The sequence below is a fragment of the Gouania willdenowi genome, chromosome 10 (assembly GCF_900634775.1).
Source record: "Gouania willdenowi chromosome 10, fGouWil2.1, whole genome shotgun sequence".
Classification (NCBI taxonomy): Eukaryota; Metazoa; Chordata; class Actinopteri; order Blenniiformes; family Gobiesocidae; genus Gouania; species Gouania willdenowi.
The window spans coordinates 22,747,847-22,762,704 of record NC_041053.1 but is presented as its reverse complement, the minus strand read 5'-3'; the positions used below and the strand labels follow the sequence as shown (position 1 = coordinate 22,762,704).

The 14,858-nt window shown below is 37.4% G+C and overlaps 1 protein-coding gene across 1 annotated transcript in view; it reads right to left on the bottom strand.

Moving 5' to 3' along the window:
• ctnna1 (catenin (cadherin-associated protein), alpha 1) overlaps positions 1 to 14,858 on the bottom strand; it is a 79,573-nt gene that overhangs the window by 52,563 nt on the left and 12,152 nt on the right. Inside the window, exons 4-7 of the mRNA XM_028458808.1 lie at positions 13,679 to 13,845; positions 13,466 to 13,585; positions 12,670 to 12,939; positions 9,460 to 9,663 (exon numbers count right to left, since the gene is read on the bottom strand). Of these exons, the coding sequence (XP_028314609.1) occupies positions 9,460 to 9,663; positions 12,670 to 12,939; positions 13,466 to 13,585; positions 13,679 to 13,845 (761 nt within the window). The remainder of the gene's footprint in view (positions 1 to 9,459; positions 9,664 to 12,669; positions 12,940 to 13,465; positions 13,586 to 13,678; positions 13,846 to 14,858) is intronic.

Genomic DNA, 14,858 nt, shown 5'->3' with positions numbered 1-14,858 from the left:
AGATGAAACAATTGTTCACTTTGCATCATTAATGTTATACATGTGACTAGTTCATAAAAATAAGGTGAATGACGCTCACCAAATATGGACTGAGTGAATATTCTGATATTCGTGTATGATGTTTATGGTATATATATAAAAAAATATATATAATATTTAATATGTAAAAAGTTGAAAAGCAATTTACCAACAAAAAAAACCCCAAAACATTAAAGCAACTACAAAATGTTTGACGACTACTTTTCTACTCTATAGTACAACATTCCTTACATATGTCAAACTGGTTTTTACATACATTTTTAGAGCAAATACGTACAGATGGATTTATTGTTAATGTCTTCAGGTTATATATATATATATATATATATATATATATATATATATATATATATATATAGTGTGCTCTTTTAAATACTTTTTTTTTTTTACATCCTTAAATTATAATCCAAATAGAGACCCCAGACTGGAGTGTGCAAAACTTTTGTTTTTTTTTTTGCTAGGACCAAACTACACTTCAGTTGTTTTAGGTCTTGATCATTTAAAAAAAGGCTGTTCAAAGTTAGGTGATTACATTAGCAAGTACAACATGTACTCTGTCACATTGTTCAACATTTTTTCAGGTGAAACAGTCAATACTTCGATATACAGGTTGTAGGGGAATAATGTTCATTTCCAAATTATATCCTTCAATTACAGACAAAAGTACAATATTGCTGTTTGCATGATACTGAAGTCTCAGAGAGCAAAGTGTGTAAATTGCAGATTATCTTATTGAGGTTACCAGTTTAGTACATAATGCGGCACAAAATAGTTCATACCGACTATTCTCGTGGTGATTGCATCAACTAATTCAAAGCTTAATTTACATACATACAATGCTTTATTTCTGGCTCAAGGCCTCAGAGCTCTTGTATGCTTCAGGCATTCATTATGAGGCCTTCAATAAATCTAGAAAATGCTTACAAGGAAGGGCATTAGATCTGGATTCTCAGCAACACTTCCCCTGTTTGCGTTTATAGCAGGTCAAACACAAAGCTGTTTTCCAAGCTAATCACTAGGGCATTTATATGTCAGACATTTCAAAATAAATTTGTAATTTTGGCGTCTACCAGCCTAATTGACTCAACACCAGTGGTTAAATTTGTTAGCGTGCAGCTCAAAGGGACCAAGGTAAGGTAATGGATTTGTTCTCTTTCAATTAATTAGGTCTTTGCCCTAGTGTAATCGCTCAACCCAAGTTTTCAAAACATACAGATGAATTGGAAATGGTTGCAGCAAGCAAATGTGGTAGTATTATTAGTGTGGTAGAGTCACTCATTTTGATGAACGGATGCAGACGACACAAAGCCCTGGGGAAGAATAATTGTACAAGCACAAAGACACCTGAAAAACTGTGGAGTTGAGTTGAGGAGGGCCTTCTATTGTACAAGAGCAGTGCCCTCAGGATGAAAAGCTTTGACCTTTATTTTGCCCTCTCCTCCAGAACGAAGAGGACATTTAAGAAACTATAGAAATTATCCCATGTCTTCTGCAATATGGTGTACAATAATTATGGAAATGACATGTTTTAGATTAGGATTAAAGAGTGACATCTGTTTTCATCTGGTGCTCTACATGAATTAATAGAATCATATATATATATATATATATATATACACTTAGAATGGGCGCAGAGGATGGAAAAAAAAATTTTGTATTCTGTAGATCTATAACAAGGAAAATGTAAAACATATTCACTAAATATCAGGACAGGCACAATTCTAAGGAGAATGGCATGTGTGGCTGTCCAAAAATGATGACTTGCCAAGTCACTGGACCAATTTAAAGAGAAAAACTATCCCATGTCACAAATGCTTATTGTAGGGCCATGATCATATTTGAATGAAAAATGTGTCTTTTTTATACAATTACATTTCAGGCCAATCAAAAGACTTGATTCCACCAGGAAAACATCTCAAGGCAAGGTCCAAGAACTGTTGCCTGAGGGCCACCTAATGACAGGCCAGTGTTTTATGACAGCTATAAATATACCAAAAGCCTTAGGGACACTAAATCTTATCCCCGTTACGTTGTGCGGAATGTAATCTGTTTTAACTACGCATTTAGATAAGATTACAAATTGATAAATTGAACTTCCTTCACAAGGGTCATTCCTACTTGAATCAAAATAGTTTTCAAATTGCTGGTAAATAAAATATTCATTTTTACTTCAAGGTTAGTGTTAAAATATAATGTGGTACTTTTGAACGTAACATTTAATGTTTAATGAAAACCTTTATCCTAAAAAAATAAACAAAAAAATTTCTGTGTCATAATCTACTTTAAACAAAAACAGTAAAATTGCTTGAAGTTGTGACAAGTTGGCGGGCAGGTCTCCCGCTGTAATCTTTTCATTTTAATAAATTAAAAATATCTCTTCCAACATGTATGAAATGTATTATTACGGATTCAAACAGTAAACTTCACAATGTCTTACCATGTTCAAGTTCATTATGGAGTACTACTGAAGCAGAATTACTATTGCAACAACACATAATCAGTAGGGTAAAACTAACAAGAGACCGGTCTCACGAGATGAGATATCTCTTATTGAGTCGATTTTATTGTCTAGTGACAAAATCTACAAAACCCATTTCTAGGCACAATCTAGAGCCAAAAATAGGAAGCAGTTTTCTTAAGGCTCTTTTGAAATTCTGTACTCGTAAGAATGGAGTGAATGGACAAATGACCCAAATACCCAATGCCTCAAACTACAGCTGTCAAATGTGTGGACTCATTTCCAAGGTAAATACGATTTAGGTCATTACATTTTTGTGGTTTATTAATTCTGGATGGACAAAATATATTTAACCTCTGGGCAAGACATGACAAGGCAATGTTTGACAAAACTTGTCAAGGCATGAATGTGGGCACATGGGATGCCAGCTACTGATCCAATTAGTACAATATTTTTTCTTCATCCAAAATACTTGACATTTTGTGGCTGATTGAAAAGATGAGGAAAGTGTCAACAAAGCCAAATATTCTAAGGTTGAAACTAAAGTCATTTGAATTGAGTGGCATATAATACCAAGCAAAAATTGAAAAACTCTGCTCTTCACTTTAGATGCCTGAGGCACATAGACAACAAGCCTGATAAATACCAAGTGTGTTAGGAGAGGGAACAAAACAAATAGAAAACTGCAGAGAGGACAATGTGAAACAGGAATAAGACAAACTGCACAAAAACGAATGTTGGCAACCATTTCATATAATCAAGTTCAGAACTTTTTTTTTTTCTTATTAATGTACACATGGCACCCCACATTGACAGAAAAACACAGAATTGTATATTTGTTTGCAGATTTATTTAAAAAAAAAAAAAAAAATTAAATGAAATATCACATGGCAATAAGTATTGAGACCCTTTGCTAAGTACTGAGTAGAAGCACCTTTTTGAGCCAATACTGCCGTGAGTCTTCTTTGGAATGATGGAACAAGCTACACCTGGATTTGAGGATTCTTCCTTACAAATCCTCACCCGTTCCATCAGGTTGGATGGTGAACATTAGTGGACAGCTATTTTCAGGTCCCTCCAGAGGTACTCAATTGGGATTACCGTAAGTCAGGACTCTGACTGGGCCATTCACGAACAGTAACAAAGTTGTTCCGAAGCCACTCCTTTGTCATTTTAGCTGTGTGTTTAGCGTCATAATCTTGTTGGAAGAGGAACCTTTGGTCCAGTTTGAGGTCCTTAGCACTCCGGAAATGTTTGTCCATGTTCCCTTCAATTGCAACAAGTTGTAAAGCCCCAGCAGCTGAAAAACATTTTTACAGCATAATGCTGCCACCACCATGTTTCACTGTTGGGATAGAATTAGGCATGTGATGAGCAGCGCCTAGTTTTCTCCATACATACCACTTAGAATTAAGGCCAAACAGTACTATCTTGGTCTCATCAGACCAGAATCTTATTTATCATAGTCTGGGAGTCCTTTATGTGCTTTTTTGGCAAACTCTACGAAGGCTTTCATGTGTCTTGCACTGGGGAGAGGTTTCCGTCGGGCCACTCTGCCATAAAGCCCCGACAGGTCGACCTTCGAGAACATTTTTCCCATCTTCCGAGTCCCCACTACATATCTGGAACTCAGCCACAGTGGTCTTTGGGGTCTTCTTTACCTCTTACCAAGGCTCTTCTCCCCTGATTGCTCAGTTTTGCCAGGCGGCCAGGCCTAGAAAGAGTCCTGCTTATTCCAAACGTCTTTGACAGGTGCGTTTCCTTTCCAATCAATATAAACAAACACAGCAGGACAAATTAAATGCAACGTAAAGAATCTCAAGGAAGATTAGAAGAAAAGGACAGCACCTGAGTTATACAAGTGTGACAGCAAAGGGTCTGAATACATTTTCTTTTTTAATAAATCTGCAAAACAATCTACAATTCTGTGATTTCATCTTAATGTTGGGTGCAAAAAGACAAACCACTACAGAGGAGGCAATGAACACGAAGAGTATTTCATTATTTTTTACATACAATTGAACAATAAAAATACAGATTAGAGTGAAGGTTGGAGCCACTGTGACCCAGCAGACTAACTTCACCTTGTCCCTAACATTTGTTTTGATCGTGATAGAAACTAAAGTTTAAACAAGCATGTGGAAAACATGCAAAGGTCCACCTATAAACAAAATCCCTATTTTTATGTTTTTAACCAAACACTATTTTATAGTAATTACATAGAAATGTTTTCCACTGCAATGTCTGACACCTGCTATCTACACCAGCATGCATAGCCGTAGAATAGAAGAAAAGCAGAATAATGTAATCTGTTTTTATTAGACAGGATTGTTTCATGTGATTTTATCAGAAATAATTTTGTAGTAAAAGACTGGACGGTCTACACGACAAGTGACTTTTATAAGTTAATGTAGAACCCTGACATGGGCAAAAGAAGAACATTTCATCCACATGACCAGGACACGGTTTATAATCAGAGGGAGAAAACAAACATCAAGGCGTGCAAGTGTAGGGGAAAAAGAGCAAGCCCCTCCCACAACCTTAGCTATTAGTGTTAAATAAGCAGTAAAACTCACAGCCACCAAGTCACATTGAGCCTATTTCCCAGTAAAAAAAAAAAAATGGTGTTAAGTAGAGGCTTGTAGTGAATAATCTGCTCATGGAGAGATTTGGCTTTGCTGGATTAACTACATATATTTCTGCAGCTCACTGCAACTGGAGGCAGATGGACCTCTTTTCTATCAAATAATGAGTGCTTTTTTTTCATTTTTCATGTTTTTGTCACATAATGAAAAACAAATGAACAAATGATACACGGATAAGGTCTGACCTCCTGAGTAGCACTGTCTCACGTGAACATTGTGCCATCACTGTGTAAATTACGCATCTGATCAGCTAATTCTGGCCTGATGCTGCTTCCATCAACGCAACACGAGAGTTTGACAATCAAAAGATAACTGGAGCGGTGCGTCCATTACGTGCACAGCATCCTCTACACTGCAGCCACACCAGACTCCACACGCACCACCGCAGGTGTCCAGCTTTTTCTCTCCCTCACACATTTCCCTCTGCATTTTCTTACTTAATGGCTGTTAATTTAAATAAATCGTCAATATTTTTCTTATACTATAAAAGTTGACTGGAGCATTTTTTCCATAACTGTTGTGTTTGTTTTGTGTCAAAATTTACTAATCTAACATTCCACACCACAAAATAAGTAGTTTTTAAAAAAAAAAAAATGTTAAAGTACGATTCATGCTGATATTGGATCAATATCGGTATCGGCCGATACGCAAGGTTGCAACATCGGTATCATATCGAAAATGAAAAAGTTGTATCGGGACACCCGTAACATTTACTGCAGCGGATCTCTGCGTGTGTTTGCACCTGCTTGTCAATCGTACTATTTTCCGGTGGTAAAACATTCATCGATCACTCGCTTTTTTTGCACCCCTCATGAGATCCGCCTACTTTACATATTCAGAGGGAAACACGCTAAATGGATTGAGGGCACATTGTGACGCGCAGAAGACGCACAGTCCTGATTCCCTGGGGTTTGTACCCCTAATTAATGCGTGGAGTGACGTTTGCACACATTTTAATACCCCTAAATCTTGAGTGAATCCGCCCCTATGTGTTTAAAGCACCTGGTCAAGACACTGGCTCTGTCACTACCCTAACTACATGTTATACGACACAGCTGCCAAAGGCTGTACTTAGTGATTACATCAACCAACACAATCAACAATGATATATTATGCTCATCACTTTTCATCTGGACAAATGAGTAGTCATATCCCTGTCATGTCTGTTCATCATCACTAAATGATGATCTGCACTGCCTAGTAAATCTAAGTTTTCAAGTCAAACCAGGATACATGGGAAAAATAGAGCAGCTCAGTGATGTAGAAAACTTGTTTTGAAGTAAATTGCTGTTGCTGCTTGAAAAGCCTGAACCTTAAACTAAAAGGTCAATGTCCTGGGTGGGCAGCAAGAAAAATCCACCACTGGGTTGTCAGAGCCTGGAATTTGATTACAATAACAGTGATAGACAATGCCAATTTGCATTACACATGATATGTACCGGTCGCCAAATGTGTTTGAAATCCTCTTAAGAGTTTTAGTAGGTTAAAAAAAGAAAGAACAAAAATCTAGTTTAAACCTTGTATTTTCTTCACCTGCTAAATTATACTAGCAACTATTTCTTTGTAAATACAAAATGCCTCACAAAATGTAAACATCTCAACCCTAATACCTGATATAGGGTTCAGCGTCAGGACCTACACCGGAGGCATACCGTCAACGTGACGCAAAGTTGGCCCACTGTACTTCTGCGTAGAGGGAACGCCTTGCTATGGGATTGGCCGCCCTGCCGCTAGGGGGTTGTTACATGAGCATTAAAAGCCTTTGTTTATCTTCAGGTCACAGAAAACAATGTTTTATGTTTAAGAATCTTAAAATGTAATTTATTTCCAGATTATTACTGACCTATTGTACCAAACCATGTGCTTTGTTGGACACAAACTTTAAAACAATGGTTTCAAAACTTGCCTTTTATTTTTTAATATAAACATGGGCAACTCATTTGGCGGTGCTTAACCTGCTGCAGCCATGAAAGGAAATAATAAAACTCAGGCACTTTAATCTGTCTCGGTTCTCTCTTTCCACCGTAGAAACAACTCTCGTATCGCTCCACAATAAGTTGAAACCTAGCGGTGTGACTGGAAAAGGCTGTGACCGGGGCTAAGGTTTGAAGTGAACTAATCACAGCCCTTGTGTTCCACAGCCTTGACGTGTAGTCAGGAATTTTGGGAGGAGCACGCCAGGTTACGTTGGAGGGGTTTACGCCGCTACGTGCGTCTATGGCGGAAATTTTATGCAGAACCATATATCAGGCTTCAGTCATTAAAAGTTTTCTCTCACACCTCTTAAGAGATGCTGAGGCCACACTCCACCTACTCAAGTGTTTTCTCTTAAACAAAACCATTTCTCATTAACAAGATAGGATTTGAATAGAGAAAGTTCCAAATAATATACAGTATGTATTGTATTCGTGTTTCATTTGTGGTTCAGCTGCACCTGATTTCAATTACTCCTCTCCTTGATTGTCTGGGCTTTATGAGAGGCCAGATGTGGCTCTTCACACTCTCTTTTCCCAGGCAACAGGTTATCGGTCTCCAGTTGTGTGTTGGATTGAACAAAATGTTAACTAACATTAACCCAACCAGTGATGTGCCGTGAGCACTAGGGATGGGTAGGCAGGGCGTTGCAAATTGAGACCACCAATGTCAACACCATAGACAATTCCATATGTTTCTGCTGGAAAGTGTTAATCTAACAAAATCAACATCATAAAACACCATTAAAGAAACAATTATTTAATATAGCCTCCAAACTCTCCCAACAAGATACTGTATATCTCATGACACATTGTGTTGGAAACACAGAAACATGGAGAAAATGACAACAACTCAGAACAGCCTCAGTGAGGCGCATCCACAAAGCCAATTCTTCCCTTTGTACCATTCACAGTAGAAAGTACAAAACATTTTCTGACTTTACCTTTACTGAAGGTCTGGTAGCTCAGGTATTGGTCTCCCATCTTTTAAAAGCTGTTGTTTTTGCTCAAAAGAAAGTTTCTCTAGCGCTGTCATCCTGACTGTAGTGTTAACCCGCCCACTAGCTAGAGAACGAAGCAGCAGCAGCCACGCTTTATCAATTCACTAATGCACTGTGAACATACATGTAGCATGTAGCATAGCGCGGTTACGTCCAAAGGCAGCATAGAGAACTGCCATTTTACGTAAATGGTTTTCATCTTGGGGAACTGACTGCACATGCGCAAACACATAAAAACACAGGCTATGAGGCCAGAGGCAGAGCAGCAATGTGCCTTTAGGAGAGGGCGTGGCCTCCTCCTGCATTACAGCGGAGTGAGCGTCTCTGCCATACCAGGAAAAAGCGATGTTTAGTCATTTAGGTTATGAAAAGCACAAAATGCTGACACTTTCAAATTTATAGGTACTGTAGGCTAGGAAATGGAAAAATAAATAATTTATAATTAAAACAAATAATCAAAATATCAATTCACCCTTGGATAGGCACTGCCTACCTTGCCTACCCTGACTGCACGTCACTGTACCCAACGCTTCATCACATCCATACACTCACTACAAGACTGATATTACAGATTAACACATCTTTTAGGATAAATTTGTTGGGTTAAAATAAATAAATTGTATTTAATCCATATCTGTGGTCTCTCTAATGTTCATAACACAGTTCATGGCATCCCTTTTTAAAGTAATGAAATGTTGTTAGCTGGTGCAATCGGAGGTAAACATTTTTGCATTTAGACCATTAACTAATCTGATTTATGGCCTGCCCTGCCCCGAGGTAGAAGTAGATGAAAGTAGTTGAAAACGTATTGTACCACAAAGGGAAATCATACGAGTACGAGGCACTCATGTAATTGTGGGTGCTCAGCTGTATTCAACTAGTCATGCATTGAAAGGAATTTGCTGACCGTGTAATATCCAACAGGGAAAGCAACTGCTATTCTGCTTAAGATGTACGACAACAACAATTGAAACAAAAGCACTGGTAAACAAAAACAAACAACTTAAATCTGATATCTTCTGAACCTAAATTCTAGAAACTTGAGGGTCTTCTATTAGCAACTTTCTCAGTGCTTTTTTTCTTTCCATCCAAGAATTATATCTATGCATACAGAAATCCTAGGGATTGATGCCTCATCTTTAAGTACTTCATTGACTGTCAATGGTTAAGTCATATTTCTCAGCTATAAAGGATCAGTATGTTAACGATATCTTCATATGGTGTGATTATAAGATGTGCTCATAAAACCATTCTAATGGTTTTCATTGAATTCCGTTGGCCTTTTTTCACTGCAGAACTACTAGGTGATGGTGTGTCAATAAGAATAAAAAACTGATGCATACATTGCCCATGTACTCAGACAGAAGGTCCTGAAGAGCTTGGCGCACGGAATTGCATTCAGCCACGATCCTCTCTCTGCGATCGTCACGTGTGCACGAAGAGTCAGCCATGAGGGCAGCACCGCTGATGATGCTCTCAAGGCGCTCCTCCAGAGAAGGACGGAAGCGCTCTTCACTAAAAGCGAGAGGGTCCACAATGATTTGTTTCTGTAAGAAAAGGTTCAAAGAAGAAATTAAGTTAGCAGAAACATGTAAAAAGTTTTACAGGTGCACATTTTTCCTACCAGGAGGAGGAACATAAATCATTTGACAAAGCAACACAATAGAAGAACAAAAAAGAGGAAAATCATACAGGTGCTGGTCATGAAATTAGAATATCATAAAAAAATTGATTTATTTCAGTAATTCCATTCAAAAAGTGAAACTTGTATAATGTATACATTCATTTCACAGAAACTGACATATTTCAAGTGTTTATTTCTTTTAATGAATGATGATTATAACTGACAACTAATGAAAACCCCAAATTGAGTACCTCAGAAAATTAGAAAATTGTGGAGAGGTTCAATATTGAAGGCACTTTAAATGGTCTCCAGTCTAGTTCTGTAGGCTAGACAATCATGAGGAAGACTGCTGACCTGACAGTTATCCAAAAGACGACCATTGACACATTGCACAGTGAGGGCAAGACACAAAAGGTCAATGCTAAAGAGGCTCGCTGTTCATAGAGCTCTGTGTCCAAGCACATTAATAGAGAGGCAAAGCGAAGTTAAAACTGTGGCAATAGGGTTAACCACGTCCCGGAGAGAACTATAAAAGAAAAAAAACCCATTCAAAAATGTGGTGGAGATTCACAGAGAGTGGACTGCAGCTGGAGTCAGTGCTTCAAGAACCACCACGCACAGACGCATGCAAGACATGGGTTTCAGCTGTCGCATTCTTTGTGTCAAGCCACTCTTGAACAAGAGACAGCGTCAGAAGCGTCTCGCCTGGGCTAAAGACAAAAAGGACTGGACTGCTGCTGAGTGGTCCAAAGTTATGTTCTATGATGAAAGTACATTTTGCATGTCCTTTGGAAATTTAAGGTCCCAGAGTCTGGAGGAAGAGATGAGAGGCACAGAATCCACGTTGCTTGAGGTCGAGTGTAAAGTTTCCACATTCAGTGATGGTTTGGGGTGCCATGTCATGTGCTGGTGTTGGTCCACTGTGTTTTATTTGAAATATATCAGTCTGTGTGTAATGAATTAATATACAAGTTTCACTTTTTGAATGGAATTACTGAAATGAATCAACTTTTTCATGATATTCTATTCTAATTTTATGACCAGCACCTGTATCGAGGTAAAGTTCCTCTTCCTCCAAAAGATAGGAAGGGGAACTTGGGAGCAGGAATGATATGCCTACTCTGTTCCAAAAATAGGCACAAATGGACATTAACACTATACATTAATATAACCCTTTTTGTCAGAGATTCAAAAAGCAGAGTTTACTTAATGAAGGAGGCTTTCAGGGTAGTGCCTAAAGATGCACAAATTTACTGCTTTAAAAGCTTTGGTACAAGTAAATTTTTTATTAGTCTCATTTAACAATGCTGAGTCTAATTTTAAAAAATATATATAAATTAACTTGAACAGGAACAAGCATTTACTAATTTAGCTTCATTGGCAGAGCCTCTTAAATAGGAGGAAAAATGCAACATGGCTGAAATCTTCATTGGGATGCCAGCTGTTGAGTAATTCCAGTGAAAGAAGTTCAATATTTTTGTGACCGGTTTCATTTAGATGAAACATGTCACATTAGATGTTGTAAGACCAGCTCATTCCCAAAATGTAATGACTTGTTTCTTGTTCACTTTCAGACAATTCCTGAAAATTACACAAAAATCAGTCCATTTCTTTTTGTGTTAGACTATTCACAGACAAATAAATAAAATAACACCAGCAAAAACATGATCTCCTTGGGTGGAGGTCATTGCATATGTATTAAGCAGAAAAAAGTGGTTTTGGGATTTAGTAAAACAGTTAACCAACAGCATTGTCACAGTACAGTGATAAGCAAAGTTTTTAGCACTTTTTACATAAGAGAACAATTTCTTCAATCATAATTTGATATGTGCAAACCTCTAATCACCTAAAATTGCAGATTAATAACTCTGGAAATAAAAAAATATGACAATGACAATAATTTGTTATTTTTTGTAATGAAATCATTTATAATTGCAATTCTTAAAATATTTCTTCAAAGCAGGTTCTCTGAGAGTATTCATTGTAGTCATTGAGTCAACTATTAACTAACACTAAAAGAACATCTTATGAGTGCATGTGAGTCCAGACGTGACAAATGTTGAGCCTTATACATGCTTAATCGCATGCATGACCAGTATCACAAAAACAACAGACTAAGTGACTTACTAAATGACTTAACAAAATGAGTGACGCATCGGCGAGGCACACAGAAGAAAAACTTCTGCTAAGATCATGTTAGAAATGCGTGTCCTTTTGCATATTACAAATTATCTCATTAAGACAGTGCTCGTCATCTCTACTTAAAGTCAGTGTCAACAAAAGGAATGGCAGCAAGCAAATCGTTTTTGGATTTATCACCACAGGCAGCATTAAGATAATTAACACAGTGTCGCCTTTAGTGTTACACGTCAATAGCATGAATTGTGTTGTACAGCAAACCTTTGGTAGTGGACATTCGTCATCAAACAGTTGACCATTTTTCATGAGTTTAATGATTGCAACTCAATCATGTCGCACAAGATTCTCGTGTGCAAAAACAAAATAAACCTTCAGGGATATGATAAAATTTCACATTTAGGAAACAATTTTCACAAAAGTATATAAAATAAATGTTTTAATGCAATGTGATATTTGTGTTTAGTTTGTTATTTCACAAATATTTGCCTTGGTAAACTGTAAAGCATGTGTATAAATGCCACCTGATGCTTCCATTTTACAATGTCCTTCAAAGGACATGTAGTGATAGTGACTAAGTGCAGCTCAAAGCTCCTCTCCTATTTGTTTCTGATTGGATGCTACCACTCATCTTCAGGGTTGTGTATCATTAATCACATAACTACGCAACAAATAAAAAGGCAAAAATGTCACATAACTGCATCCAACAGTTCTATTTACATTTCTGTTTTTCTCAAATTTTGAAAAACATTTCTGAATACAAAAAAGCAGCTTAGTAATTAAATTGACTTACATCAAAGTTGTTGAGGGCATAAGCAAGCTCCCCACCCCCTCCTGGCTGACTGAGTGCAGAGTCCTCAGTGGTTGTAGCCTGTGCAGCATTGGAGATGCCAGATACCGCATGCTGCAACTGCTTGTAGATCAGGTCACGGTTGGCCTTGTAGGCTGCCACGTCAGGGTGCTGCAGGCAAGCACGAGATGCCGTGTACAGCATGGGGATGTTTCGCTGCAACACACCACGGGCCGCAGCCATTTGGTCCTTATGGTGTACGTCCTTCAACTCCTAACAGGATGAGATAAAACCAAAAAGCAACAAAAAGCAGAGGTTAACTGCACATTACATTTCTGCAGGCAGTGTTGTTGTGCTTTACTATATGTGACCCAGGTTTAATTTGGACCCATAATCAAGTCATTATAAATTTGTCATTAAAGTCAGTGTAATAATGGATTGACTTCCAAAATGCAAATAAGCTTGATGTTAAATAAAATGCTCCCTGACCTCTTTACTAATGGGCAAATCCTCTGCCTGCTTTTACATAAAAACACTTTTTGTAATAATACCAAACAACCATTGAAGCAAAAATATTTTACTTAAGGGTCAAGTGAGAACAGTTTTATGGTAGGAAGACTCAGTACCATATCCTCAAGTCAGGTAATTAAATTCAACAGTTTTCTCTGTCCCCACCTTTATAATGTGGTTTGAGCATGCTGTTTTATGTGATGGAGATCCACTCCAAACTCTTCATTAATTGTATGAAAAAGCCTTTTAAATCTATTGGAAGTTATGTGTTCATGCTGTTTGACATTACCTGCTGTCTCTTTGCAGCCATCATGTTGAGTTTGTCCACTTCTGGCTTCAAGGCCTTATATTGGATGCCTAGGTCCTGCTCAGTACCTGCATTGCGGACTTTAACTAGGCTGTCCTCCACCTAAGACAAAGAGAAAGTAATAAAGCCAAAGAAAAATAAATCACCAATTCAAAATGTAAGAAAATTAATTTATTAAGAGAAGACAACTCTCACCAGTTTAAGTTGCAGAAGCAGTTTGTAGACATCAGACATGTCTGCCAGCACCAACAGATGAGTGACGGCTGAAAGCAGAGCTCTGGCAGCACGAACCATATTACCTCTCTTAACAGAGGAGCAGGGGTCCTCTGCAAACTCTCCAGAAGCCTGTCTCATCGCCTCACCTAAAAAATAGAGACAACCAATCAGTGGACACAATATTGCTTCAACTTTATGAATCATTATTTAATACATTATACTAAATTTATTCCGTCTGTGCCAAAAAAAAACCACTGTTTACTGTCAACCTCTTCTGATGTGAATCTACAAAGAGAAATATGCCACAGCAATCCATTCATAAAAATGACAGAAATATTTCTAAACAATGACCAGACATTTCAAATATGGACACTGGCTCAAAAACAGATGTATTGAGGTTACACAGAAGCTTTCTAATCTCTGTTTTTCCTCAACAATATTTGCACAGATCTGTAGTCACACAGTGAGGCTTACAAATAGGAGATATACTTTATGGAGAGAAAAAAGAATTCAGACATGACAATTTCAACAAAGGGAAGCATAATTACATTATTTTATGTACATATGATTTAAAATTGAGTTGGTCCCTCTTTACTGGCTGACAGACCATATTTGTCTATCTGTGACACTTCTAGACATTAAATCACCTGTTTCACAGTAAAGAATAGGAGTGACGATATCTCGATACTTTTCTGCACGATCGATTATTGATATGCTCCCGCTAAGTATCGATTTTTATATATTTTTTTCTTAAAAACCTTTTCTGCTTTTTCACTAAAATGTGCAGGTAGGTCTTCACAGAAATTTTGTCACTGTTTGTTGAAGGAACTGGAATATTATACTATAATGGTGTCATGGTGTAAGAAAGACCCTATTTTTTGTATACAGAAAGCACTATTAGAGATACTTCATTTACATCGGTATGTTGACACTTATTTACAGAAATGTTGCACTAAAATAGTGTCACTGTTCATAGGACACTTTCAATGTATTGTCTTTCAGAGATATAAAATAAAATGTTTATTTTTTTACTTAATCTTTATTTTCTTGTTATGTCATAGATTATCGTAGATTGATTTCTGACCAATATATCGATCATCACAGTATCGTCATATCCTGAGATAATCGTTATTGTGAGCTTTGCATCACGTATCGCATC